Source organism: Pantherophis guttatus, chromosome 2, assembly GCF_059756535.1.
Source record: "Pantherophis guttatus breed Tessera chromosome 2, ASM5975653v1, whole genome shotgun sequence".
NCBI classification, from domain to species: domain Eukaryota; kingdom Metazoa; phylum Chordata; class Lepidosauria; order Squamata; family Colubridae; genus Pantherophis; species Pantherophis guttatus.
Genome location: NC_142064.1, coordinates 145,414,700 through 145,435,208, shown reverse-complemented (window position 1 = coordinate 145,435,208; position 20,509 = coordinate 145,414,700). Strand labels below are relative to the sequence as shown.

Here is a 20,509-nt window from a genome sequence, read left to right as displayed (position 1 = left end):
AGAGCCAACAGAGATTGATGAGCCTTCTTTCATGATGCTAATCTAGGAACATGGCTGTGACTGTCATGAGGGCTCATAAAAGACCAGACAGGAAGTGATTTAATAATGACCAAGAACTAAAGTCCTGTTGAAAGCCAAACAGAGGAAGGAGGAGGAGAAGAAAGGAATGCAATTCACACTTCTCAATACAGGCAGTCCTCGACTTACAACCACAATTGGGACCAGAATTTCCATTGCTAAGCAAGGTAGTTAAGTGAATGCATGACCTTTTTTGCCATGGTTGTTAAGCAAATCTGGCTTCCTCCATTAACTGCTTGTCAGAAGTTGGCAGGGAAGGTTGCAAATGGCGATCCCATGTCCCTGGGATGCTGCAACCACCATTAATACATGCCGGCTGCCAAGCACCCAAATTTCAAACATCTGACCATGGGGATACTGTGATGGTTGTTAAGTGTGAGGACCAGTTGTAACTTTTTTCAGTGCCACTGTAAGGTCTAACAGACACTAAACAAATGGCTGTAAGTCAAGGACTATCTGTAAAGGGTAAAAATACATACACCCACATCAAGAACCTTCCTGATCCAAACACATCCCATAATTCAATGTTAAATGAGGTCTCCTAATTTCTGAAGCAGTGCAGGAGTTGTTCACAACTGATTATATCCTATGTAATTCCAGTATTGCATAAAGAAGCCATGTTCTACCAACCATCCTCTCTTTTTTAAGAGAGTCATAGGATGAGGCAAAGCTAAAAAATGGTCAATGGAGAAAAGGCACCATACAAATAAGTCACGACACGTGGGTGAAACAATATCTTTTATTTTCCAAATAGTGAATTACTGACTAAAAATATTAGCCCTGACAATTTTCCTTCTTATTATAACCTATATAGAATCAAGAGTTTACCTTTCCAAAGGAAAAGAGAAATATAGCTGAACACATAAGACAGTCTACTTGAAAGGACTCATAAGGTAGAATAATGTCTTTAAATATGTTTGCTCACATCTATTAAGGGCACCAGTAACATGTCACCAGATGCCCAGTAGGTGGCACACAAGTCTCACATGAAGGATAATGCAAGGTCTAGGAGTTGCAAGTGAGGTGCAAGGAATGGATTTAAACCTGCCCATTATGGGAGAGGAAAAAAAAAGAGAGAGAAGACAACGTGCGAATCCTTTGAGGGCAGCATATATTTTCCTAACAGGCAACAGAAGAAGAGGCATCCACCCAACCCTGTCCCATTGGCACATGATGGTCAACTGTATCCCCAGAAATGGAGATGAAAGTATTCCAGAGTTTTGTGATTGGGCCTCATAACAGCCAGATGTACAGGAACAGAAACAATTACATGACCTCATAGCCACTGCGGATTCCTTTCATGAGACAACAGGCAAAAATGATGCCCAGGAGCTGGAAAAAAAAATGAGAGAAAGATTATTTAAACCTGATGTTTTATTTAGAAATAGCAAGACTACTGCACTGTAGGAGCCGTGGAGGTGCAGTGGTTAGAATGCAGGATTGCAGGCAAACTCTGCCCACAGCCATATATCTGTATAGTCATGTTTTAACTGTGTTTGTGAAAGTCTGCTTTTTTGTGATGTGAAATTCACTTTTTCAAGAACACAAACCGGAACAAAGCTGCAAGTGTTTTCCAGCAAAACAAAGATGCAGGTAAGCATGTTTAGATGAGAATACGTTCCCACAAAACAATAGCTTTTGTACCTCAAAGAAGGCAATGCCCAACGCAACTGCAGCCACGATCACGATGTGTCTCTTCAGCCAATCTTCTATTTTTTTCACACAACCCTGCAGGGAAAGAAAACCATGTTTGGAGGACTCTCTCAAAAAACTAAAGCTGGAGCAGAAAATCAGTGTAGCATTATAGGCAAGGTTTGGGTGTGGGGAAACTAGGATTAAGATCCTACATAAACTAGGCCTCACTGGGTGATTTTGGATTAGGCAAGGATGTCTAGCTGTGGCCACTTTAAGACTTGTGGACATCAACTCCCAGAATTCCTCAGCCAGCCATGTGAACCAGAATACTGTCTGGGGAACTCTGGGAGTTGAAGTCCACAAGTCCTGAAGTGCTGAGGTTGGACATCCCTGGACTAGGCATATTCTCTAAGCCTAGCCCACTTCACAGGGTTGCAGCAGGGATATTATTAGGGCAGATTTCTCTATGCTCTGCCTTTTACAAAGAGCTCAAAGAGAATGAATTAATACATACGCCATCCCAACACTCTTTGTCATACAAACCTCTTCGAAAGTATTTTCACGCGTGGGATTTTTGGTACAGTCCGTGGTATTCTTGCAGCAAGAGGAGGGTACTCTTCCAGGCTTAAATTGTGTGACATTAAACCAGTCAGTATAACTGTTGATTCCACAGCAGGAATACTATAGTTGGGGATGGGAAAAGACAAGAAGAAAAAGAGGTGAACATTTTAATGAAATCGGGATTTGAGTTTTGTAAGTCTTCGATAGTGTTGTGGTCCGCCAGCAGCCTGCGGAGCTGGCAGCAGAGTCGGACAGCGATGAGGCTGAGGAAGAACATGGGCTAGTCCTGGAGGCTGGGGAAGGCCCGGATGAGGGCTCTGCTTCGGAGGCAAAGATGGGGCCAGGGCCATCTGGGAGTGATGTGTGGACTCTGGAGCCTCCAGAGGCTGACAGCAGAGGCAAAGGAACAGGAGGAGCCTGTTCCTAGTGCACGTATGAGAAGAGCTGCCAGAAGGCAAGAGCAGCTAAAGCAAAGAGGACGACTCAGGAATAGGGCCAAGAGATGATTGGCCCCTCCCATAAGGCTTAAAAGATCAGCAACGGCTCTTGGGCTCTTTGTCGGAAAACAACGTTGATAGTTTTGCTGCACTTATCTCGTCGGCATCTTCTGCTTTTGAACTTTTGCCAAGAGAAGCCTTTGGCAGTTTGCCTAATTATACCAAGGTTGGTGATTAGACTGAAGAATTTGTGTTATGAAGAGTTTGTTTTAATTTAGTTTGGACTACGCTGAGAATGAGTTAATTCTCAGCTGTTCTAATAAAGTCTGTTTGTTTTGGAACTGTTTGCGTCGATAACTACCTACTTGGGCCTGGGTCACAACAGATACTTGACTTGCATCTGATTAAGAGGAAACTTTTTATTAAATGCACGATTGGGCAACATCTAATGCTGGACGGAGCCCCAGCATATGTCCAGGCAAGCCACCCATCAGCTTCATTCTCACACCTATAGACCTGGAATGGTTAGTGCTCAGCCTTTTCCTCTCCCTTTTTAACAGACAATATCTATGTTATATCTTCTTTGACGCATATTCCAACTATTCTGTTCTTGCCACTTTGAGCCCCCATCTCTCCTGTGCCTTCCGTCTTCCTCTTCCAGAAGAGGAAGAAGCCTCATCCACCTTTCCCCCAGTTGTCCTGTTTCCAGCAAAAATGCAGGTTCTCCACTGCTCTTCACTGCAGGGATTCAGCTGCATGCTCAACAGGACTATATTGTAGGAAAAGCAATGCAACAAGTATCACACAGACTGTAACTATGGACATTTGGACAAGTTGTTTTGGAAAGTGAAGGACTGTCGAAGGTAATACTGAAATCAGGAAAAGGGAATCTGCAAACAAATCAGGAACACCCCCCCCCCCACTTTTTAAAAATCCACTATTTATACCATCACTGCTTTGCCAACCGAGTCCTAGAGGCAGACCCTTATGGCAGACTTACTTTCTTCTGCAAATCATCCAAAGTATTTTTCATGGATGAATTGTAGTTATTCAATTCTTGCTGGAGTTCATCTTTAATCACTGTTTGGACCTGGGAAAGAAAACAAAGGAAGAGAGGTAGTAAGATTCAAAAAGTTTCCCTAGGAAGAATGAAACAACTCCATTCAAAGTGGATTCTCTAAAGGTGGACATGCTAATTTGAGTCCTAACCTGTACTCCAGCCTTTGCCTGTGCTGGCTGAGGAATGCTTGGAATTGTGGTCCAAAATCTTTTTTTCCTTAGGAAGTTTCAATATTTAAGGGTAGGAGGTTACTGTGGCATCATTCTTGAAGGTCTTTCTTACCTTGTCTTTAAAGATGTATCCTGTAATGGCAGCTGCAATCTCCACCAGGAAGATTAGAGTCAACAGGACAGCGAACTAAAGAGGGAGGAAAAAAATCTGTAAACATCCTGGAGTAACAAATGGATCCCAGTTGTCACATCTCCCTTCATTTGGGATTTTGGAGACAAGAGGAGACAAAAATGTACTGCCAGTTTGGCTGACATAACCCACCTCCAGATTAAGATTGTCTCCATTCAAGAAATCACTATCCCCAAACTGGGAAATATTTTGTCAAACAACTCTTCAATTCTAGTTCTCTATCATGGTCTATACTAGGCTTCTCTTACATCAGAATGTTTGGTTGGGAGTTTAGTAAGTTTAGTATTTATATATGACTACCCACTCACTCACATCTAGAAGGCACCAGTTGAGTAAGGCTGTACCACCAAATAAAGCCATTAGGCCCAACTTTAGTCAAAGGCTTCCATGTTCATCTAGGAAAAATAGGTTTCTTAGCCTCCCAATAACCATCTGCCCCCCAACTTTATAATTCTCTCCAGTGTTTGTCAATGCACTTCAGCTTATAGCAACAATTTTAGTGTTATCAGACCCAGCACACAAAGACAAGTTTTAAAAGACAAATGTGTAGCCACTACATCTCTTGTGGGCCCTTTTAATATTCATCCCCAATTGCTTGCCAAGACCTTAGATTTATCCAGAAACACCCACTCAGAGTCTACAAGATTTTGGCCAATGAGGAATCTTTTGCTACTTTGATTTTAAAACACATTAAAGGCCATTTCTGTTGGGAATCAAGAAGTATTTCTCCACAGAATAACACACCATGCTCTGTGTATTTCCATGAGGGAACCAGGAACCGAAATTATGCAAAAGAAATACATGGCTGTTGACATGACTTTGCACAGAATTTTTGCCACAGAGAAATTTTTAAATGATTTTAAAACACAGTTTTTGACCCAAGATGTTAATTTCTTATAGAAAGGCCAAAATAAAACTCCTGAATGGATTTCATAAGTACTGTTAAGCCTTGAATATTTCTGTTCTTATTACCATTTCTCCAACTCTCTTAAAAGTGCAAAGATTATGGACCGACAAAGTACTGATAACGCCTTCAAAGTTTTAAATATGTAAAACTGTAGTTTTAATATTTTAATTTTACTTGTTTTATAACTAGTAAGCCGCCTGGAGTCACCTTGTAGGGGAGATGGGTGGCAATCTGGGAATCCTCCTGGATACGCAGCTGTCCTTGGAGGAACATCTGACGGCTGTAGCCAGGGGGACCTTTTGTCAGGTTCGCCTGATTCACCAGTTGCGACCCTTTCTTGATCGGGATTCCATGTGCACAGTCACTCATGCCCTCGTCACCTCTCGCCTGGACTACTGCAACGCTCTCTACATGGGGCTCCCCTTGAAGAGCACCCGGAGGCTCCAACTGGTCCAGAATGTGGCCGTGCGGGTAATTACGGGAGCTGCATGGCACTCCCACATAACACCACTCCTGCGCGAGCTGCACTGGCTCCCAGTGGTCTTCCGGGTGCGCTTCAAGGTGTTGGTTACCACCTTTAAAGCGCTCCATGGCATAGGACCTAGTTATCTTTGAGACCGCCTGCTGCTACCGACAACCTCCCATCGACCTGTGCGCTCCCACAGAGAGGGCCTCCTCGGGGTGCCATCAGCCAAACAATGTAGGCTGGTGACCTCCAGGGGGAGGGCCTTCTCTGTGGGGGCACCTACCCTATGGAACCAGCTGCCCCCAGAGATAAGGAGAATCCAAGACCTCGGTGCCTTCCGCCGTGCCCTTAAAACTTTCTTTTTTCAACAAGCCGGGCTGGCTTAACTTATTTTTAAATTTTTAATTTTTAATTGGTTTGTCATTTTAAACTGGGGCCAAATTAATATATATTCTTTTAATTGTTTTTAATGTTTGTATTGTATGTTTTTATCTGGCTGTACACTGCCCTGAGTCCCTTGGGAGAAGGTGCGGTATATAAATTCGAAATAAAATAAAATAAATAAAATAAATAAACATTTAATGAATAAAAATATACTTTCTGATTTATTTTTAAAAGGTTTTGGGTTAAATTGGAATGTCTGTCCCATTCCTTTTTGAATTATTTTCTCAACTGCAAAAGTATTATTACAATACGGTCTGCGGCCATAATACTATAATCCCCAATATGGTACTGATAGAGGTTACTCTTGTTGCTCGCTAAAGCTACCTGATTCACCTGATAGTTGAACCTGTTTTTAAAATGAAATGGGAAGCTGGCAGGCTGAAAAGTAAAATGCTAACTTCCAGCAACTTTTTTTAAAATTCCAATTAAAGCTTCCAAACCTCACAAGCATCCTTAGAAAGTTAGCAGCTCTTAACATTGCAGGTATGCCCACCAATTCAAACAACTGGGAATAGCAGTTGCCAGATTACATATGTTTCAGCCCCAGGGGCCTGAGGTTAAGAATTGTTCAGATGGCACATTCCTAGGAAACATTTCTGCAATGAGACATAAATAAATCTGTACAGTGGGTGCATAACACAGTCGGCTTGATTTCTCACGTTTCCCATTTCTCAAGCTCCAAGAAATAACGCTACAGCTCCAATTCTTTGTCTGAATGCAGCATCAGAAGCTGGAACAAGTCGTCAGCAATTTCTTAGCCCCCCTGCCTGTTTCTTCTCCATCATCCCCCCCACCTCACCGTGGTGACCATGCAGTAGTTCTCTTTCACTGCCCCACAGCAACCAAAGAAGGAGATGAAGAATACTATGACGCCTACGGACAGGATGACAATAGGAGCAGCAGAAGCCGATGCTGGGCTGGTCATCACCAGCGTGTTTTTGAGCTCGATTTGTACATAAATCCCCAGGGCAATCAGAGCAATTCCGCAGAGCTGTAGAGAAGGAAAACAAAACATCAGCACGGTGATGATGAGAAGCAGGGAAACAGCAATGTACGAGAAATGGTGCCTCCTCTTCTCTGGATGTGTTCCAGATGAGGCTAGATAGGTATCTGTTGATACTTTAATTACATTATCGCACTGAGCAGGAGGCTGGACTTAAATAGAGCTTTTCCAACTCTTAAGATTCTGTCATACTCTTAGAAGGGCTGCATCTATATGCAGGTGTATAAGACCTTTAACCCAGTTTGTCTCCTCTTAAAACCCTCTTGCTATTGAATTTTAATGGTCAGAAATTGGTGGCATGCTTTCCTATTTCTTTGAGTCGTGAAATAAGAAAACTGAAATAATTACTATTTTACTCACAATCAATCTCTTTGGTATACATAAGGCACTATGCCCCACCTGGTTTTATTCTGTTATTTCTAGATGTTTAAAATTTAAGCAAAACAATTGAATGGGAAGTTATGGTGCCACAAAGCTTTAATTTCAGGAAAGCTTCAGATATCTATCTATCTATCTATCTATCTATCTATCTATCTATCTATCTATCTATCTATCTATCTATCTTCTCTAGTCCTTCCTCCAGGGACATTCTTAAAAAATAAAAACAGATAACTAAAGCTTAGTATTTCATTTGACTGTTGAATTTCAAATGTGCTCACAAGCTGGGAGATCCGGCTGTAATGCAGGCCTTACAATAAGTTTATCAGAGTCTTTAAGAAAGGAAAAAAACAATAGCTAAATTCAGGAAAACAGAAAACCACATCTCAATGTGTGGGTGATGCTGTTCTGTGCATTATCACCACATCCTCCAGGGGCCTTGTTTACGTGTTAATTTAGATCCCACCTTTCTTTCCGGAGTCCAAGGTTCAATAAAATATGCACATTCCCTCCTCTGTTTTTCTTATTAAAACAATCTGATAAATTGGCTTGAGGGATAGCAATTGCCGCAAAGTTACTCAATGAGCTTTCAGGGCTGATTGTGGTTGAACCTGTACCATCCGTGCCCAACAACTCAACCATCACACCAACTAGCTCTTATTCAGTGCAGCTCCCCAATCATTTCCTGTCTTCTGATGTAAAGGAATCTGTACCAACTTTGGTCCAAATGTTATCCTCCCTTCAAGCAAAAGAGTTAATCTGAGAAGTTCCCCTATTGTATATATTCCAATGCTAACTCCCACTAACCCAACTTCAGCCTCAAAATGGTGGCATAGGCAAATGGATACATTTGGAATGCTTAATGTTTTGTCTTCATCCTCCCATGGAAGCATTCCAATCTCTTACAGGGCCAACTTTGGAGAAAAGCCTGCTAAATTATTTTCTACGTGTTGCTTTCAGGTAAGCTGAGTGAAACTCTCATCAGTCCAGTCACTAGTGGGCTGGATCATGCATGGAATGAGTGGGACTTGAAGTCCAATCCCTAAGCAGTAAAGCCATCTAGAAAGAGGACATAAGCTATTTTTGCAACATATTGTTTGTGTCAATAATCTAGTATCCTCTAGATTTGTTTGCTTACAATATCAACCAGTTAGAAATTGTGTGTATTGCCATCCAGAACACAACGACCTGGGCATCGGTTATTTATTCTGAACAGCATCACAAAGGGGAATTGATTCATTTATTTAATTTCAGCACCATCCAACTCCAGAGTGACTCTTAAGAGATTTTAAGTGGCAGTAAAGAAATAATTTCATGAATTCTATGGATCACATCAGAACAAGCTTCTTAAAAATGAAATGGGGACAGTAAATAAAGGTAATAGGTTAGTATGCTAAACTGAGACAAAATAAAGAAAGCAAGACTTGTGTATTTTTTGCTATCAAATCACCCATACAATTATTAAAAACTGCTTAATACCTACTCATTAATCTAGTTAAAACTTCAGTTTTTAGAACACATATATCATGCAACACAACTGAACTTCTTATAACTTTTTAAAGCTCATCTCATTATATGCTACTGTAAAGAAGGTGTCCTATCCTCTTACATTATCTCTCCTTCCAATATTAGCAGGTCTGATCAAAAAGCTCGGTCTTAATTCTGCAAGAAAACAACCAAGCTCAGAGAGCACCTCTCATGCATGTAATCGTGAGAGTTTACGTTAATCCCCAGTTTGTTTATTTATTTTTGTATTCTACATTTCATAAACCAACCAAGGTTGGTAAAACTATCACACACCAATGATATAAATCAATTAATACTAATCAATCTACTAAATACAATCCAAGTGAACAATTCACCACAGATCCAGCCATAATTCATGATGGGCAATTAAGTGCTCATGAATTCCTGTCTAAATTAATCTTAACTGGGTTTCCAAAATCTTGTGCACTTTCATTCAAATATTAACTGAGTCCAACTTCTTTAAGATCAGCCACTGCCAATGAGATGAGATCACTTCCTGCACTTATAATGATGAACCACCATGAATAGTCAGTGAAGTAAGAATCAAATGTGCCAATACCACAAACTTATTTTAGCCATTCTACTGTGTTGTATGGCTCTCGGGGAAATACTTTCAAAACCATACCCTCTTTTCATCATTCAGGTGAAAACCAAACACATTTATATACATAACATTTAATTTTCAAAGCAATAATTATTGCTTTCCTCGCTTAAATGAAAGGTCTTTCAATTTCCCCTCCCCGACAAATCTATTCATTTTGCGATAGCCTGTTTTTAAATGGCTCATGAAATCAGATATGTAAATACATCGTCTCTTGGTTTCCTTTTCCTTTTAAAAAATGCATATTTAATCTCACCAAGAATCTGATTGCACACACCACAAATTTGGAACTCAAACGTATGTGGAAACTTTCTCTAGGAAGATGACTAAGATGAAGGAAAAAATACTTTTTATACTTGAGACTCTGCTGGGGTTGGATTGTATCATGTTAAAGTCTGCTTGTTTTTTCTTTTTTGTTAAAGATATACGTGCAGAAAATAGTTGTGTTCAAAACAAACCATGGCCTCAAACTATAAAACAGCAGGCTGTATATTAGAAAACACTTTGGCACATGTGCTTAATAGAATCAGATTACTAACTGGTCTCTCAAGGAAGGCTAGCAAGGACAAAGAGACTAAAAGCTTCAGAACAGGAACTGCAGTATTTTTAAAAACAAACAAAAATGATTTTTTTAAAGGAGAGAGCGAGAGCGAGAGAGCTTCTAATAGCATTAAGACTAATCCTAATAAAAAGTTCTGGATCTCCAAAACACAGAGTCTTCTCTCCAACCTTTGCCACACATTTCCCAAATAATTAGAACTTCCTGGATTTAGTGTTTACCTTTTCCTATCACAGCAGGATGGACCCACCCGAAAGCAAAGAGACGGCCTATATCCTGATAGTACACACAGCTTTTTTCCACAATAGCCCAACTGTGAAAGGCAAATCCACAGAGAATTATTTCTACTGTAACCACAAGAACATTTTATTTGTATCCTGCCTTTTTTATTTTTATAAATAACTCATGGAGGCAAACATCCAGCACACTGTCCTCCTATTTTCTTCACAAAAATTCTATGAGGTGAGTTGGGCTGAAAAAGAGTGACTGACCCAAAATCACCCAGCTGGCTTTCATGGCTAAGGCAGGATTAGAACTCACCAGCTCCTGGTTTCTAGCCTGGTGGCTTCACCATTAAACATAGGCAGCCAGCAGCAGAAATTCCTTTTGGCCCAACTCAAGGGAACATGAAACTCTCCAGGTCTGATGTGGATAGGAGAGGACACAGAAAGGAAGGTCACAGAGTGCACATTATATTTTTGATTTACGGCTGTCATTTACAGTAGATTGACCCACACTTGTTATGATTCACCAATCTCAAAATATTTAGGATGCATGTTTTACCCGTACACACATGTATAGAGGACTCCTCCAAAGAACAAGCAGAGACCCAGTATTGGAACACTGTGAATTGGAACTATAGTTAATTTGCTTTGCAGAAGTGGTTTCAATACTTGGGATTATAAAGCACTCCCTTAAGGGTCAGGAGGAAAAGTATGTTTGCTTTCCAGCATCAGGAATAAGGATACATCGATTTCTTTATATTTTTGGAGTGTTGGTGGAATGGGTGGGAGAACAAAGGAGGGAACTACAAACTGTGGATGCAAAATAACTATTTTAAATGGAAAAAAAAATCCTAAATGGAAAAGATCTACTGCTCTTTGTCACTGAATAGAATAGTATTATCTTCTCCGTTAGGGATACTGCTTTGATTAACAGGATATTTCGGGATTAATATTTCTATAATGAAAGAGTTAAGAAAAGGTTTTAAACCTTTTTTGTCCACCCTTACAAAATCTTCAAATTGTTTCTAAAATAAAATGAGACTCCTCATGACAATTATTATCATCATCATCATCATCATCATCATCATCATCATCAGACTTATATACCACCCTTTCTCCACAAGGACTCAGGGCGACTCACAGCTATAAACAAGTCCAATTAAAATTCAACAATAAAAACTAAAATTCCCATTAAACCCCATTCAGTCCAGGCCAGCTTGGTGAAACAGCCATGTTTTAAGGTCATGGCGGAAGGAGCGAAGGTCGGGGGCTACCCGGAGCTCCAAGGGGAGCTGATTCCAGAGGGTAGGTGCGCCCACAGAGAAGGCTCGCTCCCTAAGGGCCATCAGCCGACATTGTTTGGCCGACGGGACCCCAAGTAGGCCCTCTCTATGTGAGCGCATGGGGCGATGGGGAGCTGTTGCTGCCCACTGGTGATCCGCCAAATACCTCGGGCCTAACCCATGTAGGGCTTTATAGGTAATCACAATGGTATGGATTTCCTGATTAAACTAGCACATCCACATGGTAGCCTTCTTCCCTATCAGTTTTCTTACAAATTTTTTATTCAGACTATACCGAGAAACATTCTTTTGAATATTTGTCTAAACTGACTTTATACATCCCTTAGGTTTTCCCTTTTACTAGGAGCCTCCAAACTTGGCAACTCTAAGACTTGTCAATTGGCTGGTGGGGAAATTCTGGAAGTTGAATTTCCAGAATTAACTTGCCAGGTATGGACACCCCATCCTTATACTATCAGGCTTCTTTCAAACAGCCATCAATCCTATTCTTTTACTACCTGCTACTAATTGTTATTCATAGTCCTAAGAAGAATACATTAATAGCCAGTTCAAAAATAGTTCAATACAAGTGGCACAGCAACCAGAAACAAAACAAAAAAGTGAAGCAAAAAACTTCACAACAATTACTATTTTTACCTTTGCTTTTCTCTTTATATTCAGATAATTCAATTGTGAAGAGACTATAATGTCTGGACAGTTATAATCAGACTATCTTTAAACAGACTAAACAGAAATCATTTCCCAAATAACAGTCCCTATTAACTGCTATCTTTGTTTTTGCATTATAGCCAGGCAACATCTGGCTGCTGCATACATTAGGACAAATAATCCCACCAATTCCACTGTTCTGCCAAATAAAAGTTGGCTTACTGTTTTAGAGAACAAAAACCAACTACGATGCTTTTCCAAAGTAGAAAAAGGACAACTTAACACTTTCATGATTTGATTCCTGAACCACCCCCGATAATTTTTATATGCAGCTAAACCTGTTCTGAGACAGATGCCAATTCTTGTCACTTTGGTCCAAACAGAATTAAAGAGAGGCATAATCGTAATTTATTTTCTCTTTAAGCGTTAGACCACCAAATTTTACGCTGACAAATGAATTTCCAGATCATACAGTTTCCTTTATGTAAATGGGGCCTAACAACAGGAAATAAAGCAGTATCTAAATTTCAAAGCCTACACAGAGGTTCCTACACAAAAAAATTGGTCCTTATTTTTAATCTCTGGAAAGTAAAATCACAACTATCAACCGCTCCTCTATAAAGCTTAAACAGTGGAAACCTAGCACATATTTGGGCAGGGGTGTGCAAAAAGGGTTCTCCCACATTATTTAGTATCTTGATAATTTTCCAAGAGAAGAAAATGTGTTATACAATTCTTCAAAAGCAGGCAAATAGGTATTTGAATCCAAGAACGAATGCCATCTTGCCACCAAAATATATTTGCATATATATTTTCACTGTTCAAGTACAATTAAAGACATATACACAAAATCAATTATCAAGATGCATCTCATTACTGAAATGTAGATGCTGATATATATGGCACATAATAATACTACAAATTATTTCAGAGTCTAGAATGAGGGATAGAAGACTTTTTTAAAGGCAAGATTTCACATTTAACTCCCTTTTCTGTTCCATATCACAAGAGTGCTCTTCACCCAGTTGTATTTATCATTTTGATTGCACTGAGAGAGAAAGAGAACAAACATATGGCTAATTCGCCCTTCTTGCGGTTGGCAAAATAAACATTATACAGTACTAAGAAAGGTCAATAGTTCCTATCACGTTCCTATATTTGGTCCAATAAAAATCTCTTGTTTCTCCAAAAGGAAATTCCAAGTTCTACAAGGATACTGGGGAGCTGGAAAAAGCACTGAAAACTTCCTTATATATTAGCTCTTGCAATTTAACAAATTTAATCCAACTGTATCGACATAAAGCAAGTGCTGCTGAGAAAAACCAATATCCTTTTCTAATTACAAAACCTCAACTGATCCCAGGTTTCCAGTTAAGTAGCATCCTTTGCTGCCACCTGCCCCTCACAAACAAAGCCAACACCAAACCTTCTGTCTGCATACATGCATTTTTTTCGTACTACTCTGTCAGTTCACCCACAATTTGGTATTACTCCATCAACTCTAGCTGTAGCTAGGTATTAACGGGTACTGAATTTTTTTTTAAACTATTTTTTGCAGAATTTCCTTCATATAAAGAAAAAGTACATATACAAAATATAAAAATATATTAAAAGCATAATAACAAAAAATAGGAACTGGGGTATTTAGACCCAAAGTAGGAAAACTACTTCAGATCTTGTTTGGGCACAATCATGTATCTATCAGCAGTTCCTTTAAAAAAAATGGCCCTTTTCTTGGAGCTCACATGATAGTCACCAGGACCCCCAGAAAACCCTGGATGTGTTTGAGTTAAGGAGACAAACACAATCACAGAGCAGTAACAGGGCAAGTCCATTTCATGTGAACAAATGTCCCATTTTAGACTTACATTGCAACAAAATGAATATTCAGCTTTTAAAACTGTCTGGTTTGTACCACCCAGAATTTGTCACAGTAGATATTGAAAAGGGATGTTAGAAAACTAAGTCTATTTCTGTGGTTGGGCAATGTAGCAAGTCATGTTATTTCTACAGAATTAGGATATGCAATCCAGATCAGTAGAAGTGCTTTGAAAGTCTCACTAACATTCCACAGAACCTTGTTTGCCAATACCAGGAACTGGCCCTGCGCTGAAAGCAAATCAGCAGCAACCACTGGCTTTGTTACCATACAGAGAATACCACAAGGGCTGCTATGGTAAAAGCAACAATTTCTGCCACATCAGTCTTTGAAGGGATAATACGCAGCTTCTAGTCTAACAGGAAACCACCAAGTTCTGGAACTTGGTGTCTGGCAATTTCATTGGCCAAACTAATACAGAAGTCTCAAAACGTTCAGCTATTTGTGGGCTGAACTTCCTACTTCAGCAGTTCTTCATGTTTATAATGGAGAGTTATTTGTGCATTGGCCAGTTTTATACCAAGTCAGTAGTTTAGCATCTGAAACCATTCCTATATGGAGAGGCAGAGAAGCATATCTTCCTTCTAGCATATTAATTATATTCACCCATTGTAATAATAGCAATAATGTGGTTTGTTTGGCTTGGCTTAGCAGGCCATGTAAATCCAATTGTTTTGGTTAAGCCCGTTTTACAGAAGTTGAGTGAACTGTGGCTTACTCAACACGATGAATGAATAAGCCATGACCTAGTAATACTGTATGAAGCCAACCATTTTCTTACAACAGTGGTTTCCAACCTTTTCACTGAAATCTTTGTAGGATTACCGCAAAAGTCTAGGTGAGCAATGCAAATCCTATGGGCACCAAGGCACAACCAACCCTTTTTCAGATATTATTCCAGGGACTTCAAAATTAATCGATAGAAATACAGTTGAAATTTCATGAGATGTTGATGCTCTTCTCCAAATTCTCCAATTCAATCAGGAACACCAATACTTCGTGGGATTTGGTGATCTTACAAGATTTCAACTATTTAAGGAGTACCATTAAAGTAAAGTTTAAATTTGTACTGGTAAATTAATTTGTTTATGCTATTTGTGAATTGTTTGGTATCATGGAATTATAATTCAGTTTTATTTTTGTTTTCAATCCAGGATTTTACATTTGGGGCTTTTGTATTGAAAATGATACTGTTCTTGGAAAGGAATTAGTATGACCAATTTTAGTATTACTACTAGTATTTCTTCCAATTCTACCAGTCTTATTTACCAGGAAAATTACTGATTTAATAGGTTTCAGATATTGACTATTGTAGAAATATAGTATAAACCCAAACACTGAGCAGGTCAACAATCAGATAAAACTGTAAATCTGGAGTTCTTCTACTAATGTTTTGAAAACCTGTTAAAAGACAATGAAATGTCTGGCCAAGCTTTCAGGAACATGTAGTAGCAGATGGGAGCTTAAACTGGCACCCCATGGCTATATATAAAGCTTCTCCAGGGATAATAGTACAAACAGAAACCAAACATATTCCAAGTAAACATACCCCAGAAAGCTTGGCTGGGGAAGGGGCACAACAAGTAATCCATAATAAATAATCTTCACCCTTCAGAGTCAGCCCCCCACCACCACCATTAACTTACCCAGAATATAAAGTTGAAGAAAAACATTAGGTATTTAATACATTTCATCCCACCTTCCACACCCATCTTGCGTTTTTTGTTTGTTTCTGTAGGGAAAAGAACGAGAGAGGAAGGAGAGAAAAATAATTACAGGAATAAGGATAAGAAACAGTCTTTATTAATAAAATGGAGGTTGTTCAAAAAAAAAAAAAAAAAAAAGGAAACGGGAAGCTTTCCCGAGGAGGCAGAAACAAGAGACCTGCAATTCCAGGAATCGTGATCAGCTTTACTGAAGGAAGGGGAGGAACCCTGGACGAAATCCTTCGCTTATTATCACTGTAGTAACTCGAGAAAGTTTCGACGGAAAGAGCAAGCAGGCTAAAAACAGGACACGTCCCGGCCAAGAAGTTCCCAATCCGGGACAACACCCAAACTTCCCGTCCTCCCGCCCCACCTTGCTCCCTGACGTAAGCCCCAGCGCTAAACCCCGTAAGCGCCGACTCCCCCGCCCAAAGGCCGGTCCTTTCCCACCTCCCACACTCACCCCCCACCCCCTCCCTGGAAATGTTTGTGTGTGTATCGGGGGGGGGGCGAGACGGGGAGTGAGTGAGTGAGTGAGGGAGAAGAGGATCCTTGAGCAGCGTGGCAGCGCGCCCTGCCTCGCCGACCTAAAACCACGTCCGCTCCTTAAGGGCGTCGGGTCCCCTCCCTGCCCTCTCTTGCTAAGCGGCAGCATATTTCACAACCCGGAGCCTCGAGAGAGGGGAGGGTGGCCGGAGAGAGGGAGGGAGGGGGAGGACTGGGGCAGAGTGGGGGGGAAAAAAAGCCCCCAAGTAGTTGTCCAAGGCAACTAGCGGACATCTCCCACCCCCTCCGACTGCATTTCCCCCCCCCTTTCTCCTTTCTCGCCCGCTTTTTCTTTTCCAAGACTGCCATTCAACCCGTCCCCCCACCTTCCCTCTCCCCCCCTCCCCCCTCTCTTGTCCTTTGGCTTACCTTCCTCCTCTTCAATCAAGGGAAAAAAACAAAATGAGAAGCCCGCACCGACAGGCTATGGACGGAGTAGTAAGAAGCAAAGCGTCGCTTCTCCGCGTCTTATACTTAGCCTCTGCCCGCCCTCCCCGCGTGCGCCTTCTGACTCCGCGGGCGTCACTTATTCCTCGGCTCCGTCCCCTCCTCCTCTCCCCTCCTGCGCCGCCCTCCGCAAGAGGGAACCCAGCTGCCGGTCATGTGAAGGGAGGGGGGGAAAGGAAGGGGGGAAAAAAAAAGGTGGTTGGGGAAGCTAAGCCTCAGCAGAGGCTCCGCCAACTAAGTCAACAGGACGCGTGGAAGGGGAAGATAGCGGGAGCAGCTGACTCAATCAGGAGTCCGAGGAGCGCCGACTTTCTCCGGCCTTTCCACACACACACAAACACACTCCCTCAACACACACAAACTCCCCACCCCCAACAACCGCCCGTCAGCCAGGAGGAGCCGCCGCCTTGGGACTGGCTGGGCAGTGGCGTGGAAGCCGGTGTGGCTCAGTGCGCTCCTCCGTCGGATCCGAATGAGCGGGCTGTAAACTCGCAGATGGAAAGGCGGGGAAAGGGGAAAAGGAAAAAGCAAACGCGGCCAAGGGATTCATAGGAAAAACTTTCGCCTGAGGGACTCCTGCATCTGCCTTTCTAAATTCACTTTCCTGGGAAGTGTGTCAAAAGTAGTTGAACTCGGTGTACAGATAGTCCTCGACTTACAGCGGTTCGTTTAGTGACCATTCAAACTTACCAACAGCACTGAAAAAAAAGAGACTTATGACCGTTTTTTCACAGTTACGATCTTTTCAGCGTCCCCGTGATCACTCGATCAAAATTCAGTTGCTTGGCAACTGACTTATATTTATGACGGCTGCATCGTCCTGGAGTCATGTGATCCCCATTTGCAATCTGATCAGCAAAGTCAATGGAGAAGCTGGGTTCACTTAACAACCAGGTTACTAACTTATCAACTGCAGTGATTCACTTAACAACTGTGGTGAGAAAGGTCATAAAATGAGGCAACATTCACTTAACCAATGTCACACTTTACAGAAATGTTGGGCTCAATAGCATAAATTGAGGACTACCTGTATTAATTGCTTCAGGAGAGGGACATTATGTAATACAAGTAATCCTCGACTTACAACAGTTTATTTAGTGAGTGTTTGAAGTTATAAGGGCAATGTAAAAAGTGACTTACGACCATTTTTCACACTTAACGACCATTGCAGCATTGCCATGGTCATGCCATAAAAATTCAGATGCTTGGCAGCTGACTCATATTTATGATGGCTGCAGTGTACTGGAGTCACCTTTTGCAACCTTCTGACAAGCAAAGTCAATGGGGAAGCAACCGTATTACTAATTTAACAACTGCAGTGATTCACTTACTATGGCAAGAAAAGTTGTAAAGTGGGGCAAAACTCACTTAACAAATGTTTCTCTGAGCAACAGAAATTTTGGGCTCAATTGTGATCGTAAATCGAGGACTAGCTGTACCTAGTTTTGTCCCCATGAAAACAACCCTGCAAGGGAGATTGGCCTGAGAGATATTGACTAGCCCCCAAATCATCCAGTGAGCTGAAGGTAAACTTCCATGGAAGTCTCCCAACCCGAATTCAACATCCTAACCACTACATTACATTGGCTTCCAACCTCCTTCCTCCCTGGCTGGGTTAGGAATTGTAGTTCCAAAAAAAAAAAGTATGGAAGTCTACAATATGTCTCACCTCAAAGTTTTAATTTCTTTGGACTGTTTTCTTAATTCCAAAAACTTGTCTGGGTGTGTATGATCGCCTTTTTAAGACTTGAAAGACCAGGTTAGGGACAAATCATCATGGAGAAAAATCTATGTGGTTGCTAAAAGACCATACCAACTTTCTCCTTTCAGAAATGCTTGATGGCTGGCTCTGCTGGTTTCTTCAGGCCCACAGAGGAACATGCAGCCATGTGGCCTTCTTAGTTTTTCTGTCTTATTTGGACACCTCCCAGAGTTGCTGTGTATACAAGGCAGATGGTTGGCTTCTAAATATGATATAAATAAAAATAAAAAATGAGATTGGGAATAACTTTCAGCATATTTTTAATAGTTGTGCAGAAGATGGAATTTGACCACATAGAATTTTTATTTTCCTAAATCAGTATCCTTTCCCATCAAGACTGCCATAATCAGGATTCTCAGACAACATCTATCGGGGACTGAGTTGATTCAGAACTGCTTTGGAAAGAGTGATACTACAAGTAATCCTTCAATTTATGACCACAATTGAGCCCAAAATTTATGTTGCTGAAACAGTTAAGTGAGTTTTGCCCCATTTTACGACTTTTCTTGCCACAGCTGTTAAGTGTGTCATTGTAGTTAAGTTAGTAACTTGGTTGTTAAGTGAATCTGGCTTCCCCATTGACTTTGCTTCTCCGAAAATTGTAAATGGGGATCACATGATCCCAGGACATTGCAACTGTCATAAAAATATGAACCAGTTGCCAAGTGTCTGGATTTTGATCATGTGACCATGCGGATGCTGGAATGGTTGTAAGTGAAAAACAGATACAAGTCTCTTTTTCCAGTGCCATTGTAACTTTGAACGGTCACTAAATGGACTGTTGTAAGTTGAGGACTACCCATATCATATGTTTCTTAACTGTCTTGTCCCTTTAAATCTGATTCAAGAATTCAAGTGAATCATTAAAAAAACAATAATTTAGACCTGATAAAAGGAGACAAGGCCAAAAAATTAGATTGAAAGAAGGGATCAGTATCTATAGCCAAACTAGCCCTTTTAAAAAAATCACTTTGAAGAATGTTTCTTTGGACTTGTCATGTAAATGGACTAAATATTTAAGAAAGAAAGGCATTATGAGTGCAGATGGATAAATGAGACTGGCTTTTAATTGACAGTCTGGGGAAAAAATACAGAAGCAGAAGTACAAAGAAGTTAACAAATAAACTGCCTTTTGTCAGGCAATGGCTGGGAAAACCAGCCTGACTAGTGTGTAATTTAACTGGCAATACCAGGCTTTCTGTAATAAAGCCTACTGAAGTGTTTATTAAACTACTGTTAATTTTTAATGGCGTTATCAGCTGAGCTGGCAGCAGAGAAAGTATAACAGGTCATTTGTACATAGAATGTTTCAAAAGAACAGCTTTATTCATAAGATTATTAATTGCTTTTGATTACTTTCTCAAGTATAAAACCAAAGGTTGTTAATGTAAAAGAAATCAATTCTTTTAAGGCTAATTTTCAAAATATTACTTTCTCTCTCTAGCCTACCTAGATTAACTAACATAACAATACATATCTGCTAAGAACTCTACATACACCTTAAACCTACTGACTGAATTCCTGATATAATCGTTATTAAGCAAACCATCTCCACTGAATTAAAAGTAAAATTCCCCCTAGAAAGAAAGAAAAAAAAGAAAAACACTCCTGAAAATAGAAGTTTTTCAAGTTGTTTCCAGTCAACTTACAGCTTCTCATACACAACTCCTATCTGAATTAGGGCAGCATGCTTCCAGGGATTTGTTTTCAATAATGCTCATTAGAATGTGTTTTTGGCCACTGTTATACACAGAGAGGGAAAGAGAATATTTCTTAATAGGTATTTAATTTCAACCAATCAGCCCAGTCAAAGCTGAGCAAAGGACCCCTAGCTAAGGCCTCTCTTCCTGTTCTTCTAGCAGGAGCTGCAAGTCTAAGTCATGACCAAGTCATGAACCTGCCCCTTCAGGGGAAGTACTTCCCCACCAAAACACCACTGGAGTAGGCAGAGAGCCTTGATGAACAAATCGCAGCTCT

The 20,509-nt window shown here is 40.7% G+C and overlaps 1 protein-coding gene across 2 annotated transcripts; it reads right to left on the bottom strand.

Moving 5' to 3' along the window:
* Nucleotides 1–803: 803 nt before the first annotated feature.
* Nucleotides 804–17,243, bottom strand: CD63 (CD63 molecule). Of its 2 annotated transcripts, none has more exons than XM_034412536.3 (8): nucleotides 16,693–17,243; nucleotides 15,718–15,803; nucleotides 6,748–6,939; nucleotides 4,054–4,128; nucleotides 3,712–3,801; nucleotides 2,257–2,394; nucleotides 1,723–1,806; nucleotides 804–1,410 (listed from the first exon to the last, which is right to left on the bottom strand). In XM_034412536.3, exons 2-8 carry the CDS (start codon nucleotides 15,781–15,783, stop codon nucleotides 1,345–1,347), a joined length of 711 nt encoding a protein of 236 aa, XP_034268427.2. In that variant the 5' UTR covers nucleotides 15,784–15,803; nucleotides 16,693–17,243; the 3' UTR covers nucleotides 804–1,344. The 2 variants fall into 2 exon arrangements, with proteins under 2 accessions (XP_034268427.2, XP_034268428.2); XM_034412537.3 differs by lacking the exon at nucleotides 16,693–17,243 and adding an exon at nucleotides 15,956–16,406.
* Between the last annotated feature and the right edge of the window lie 3,266 nt (nucleotides 17,244–20,509).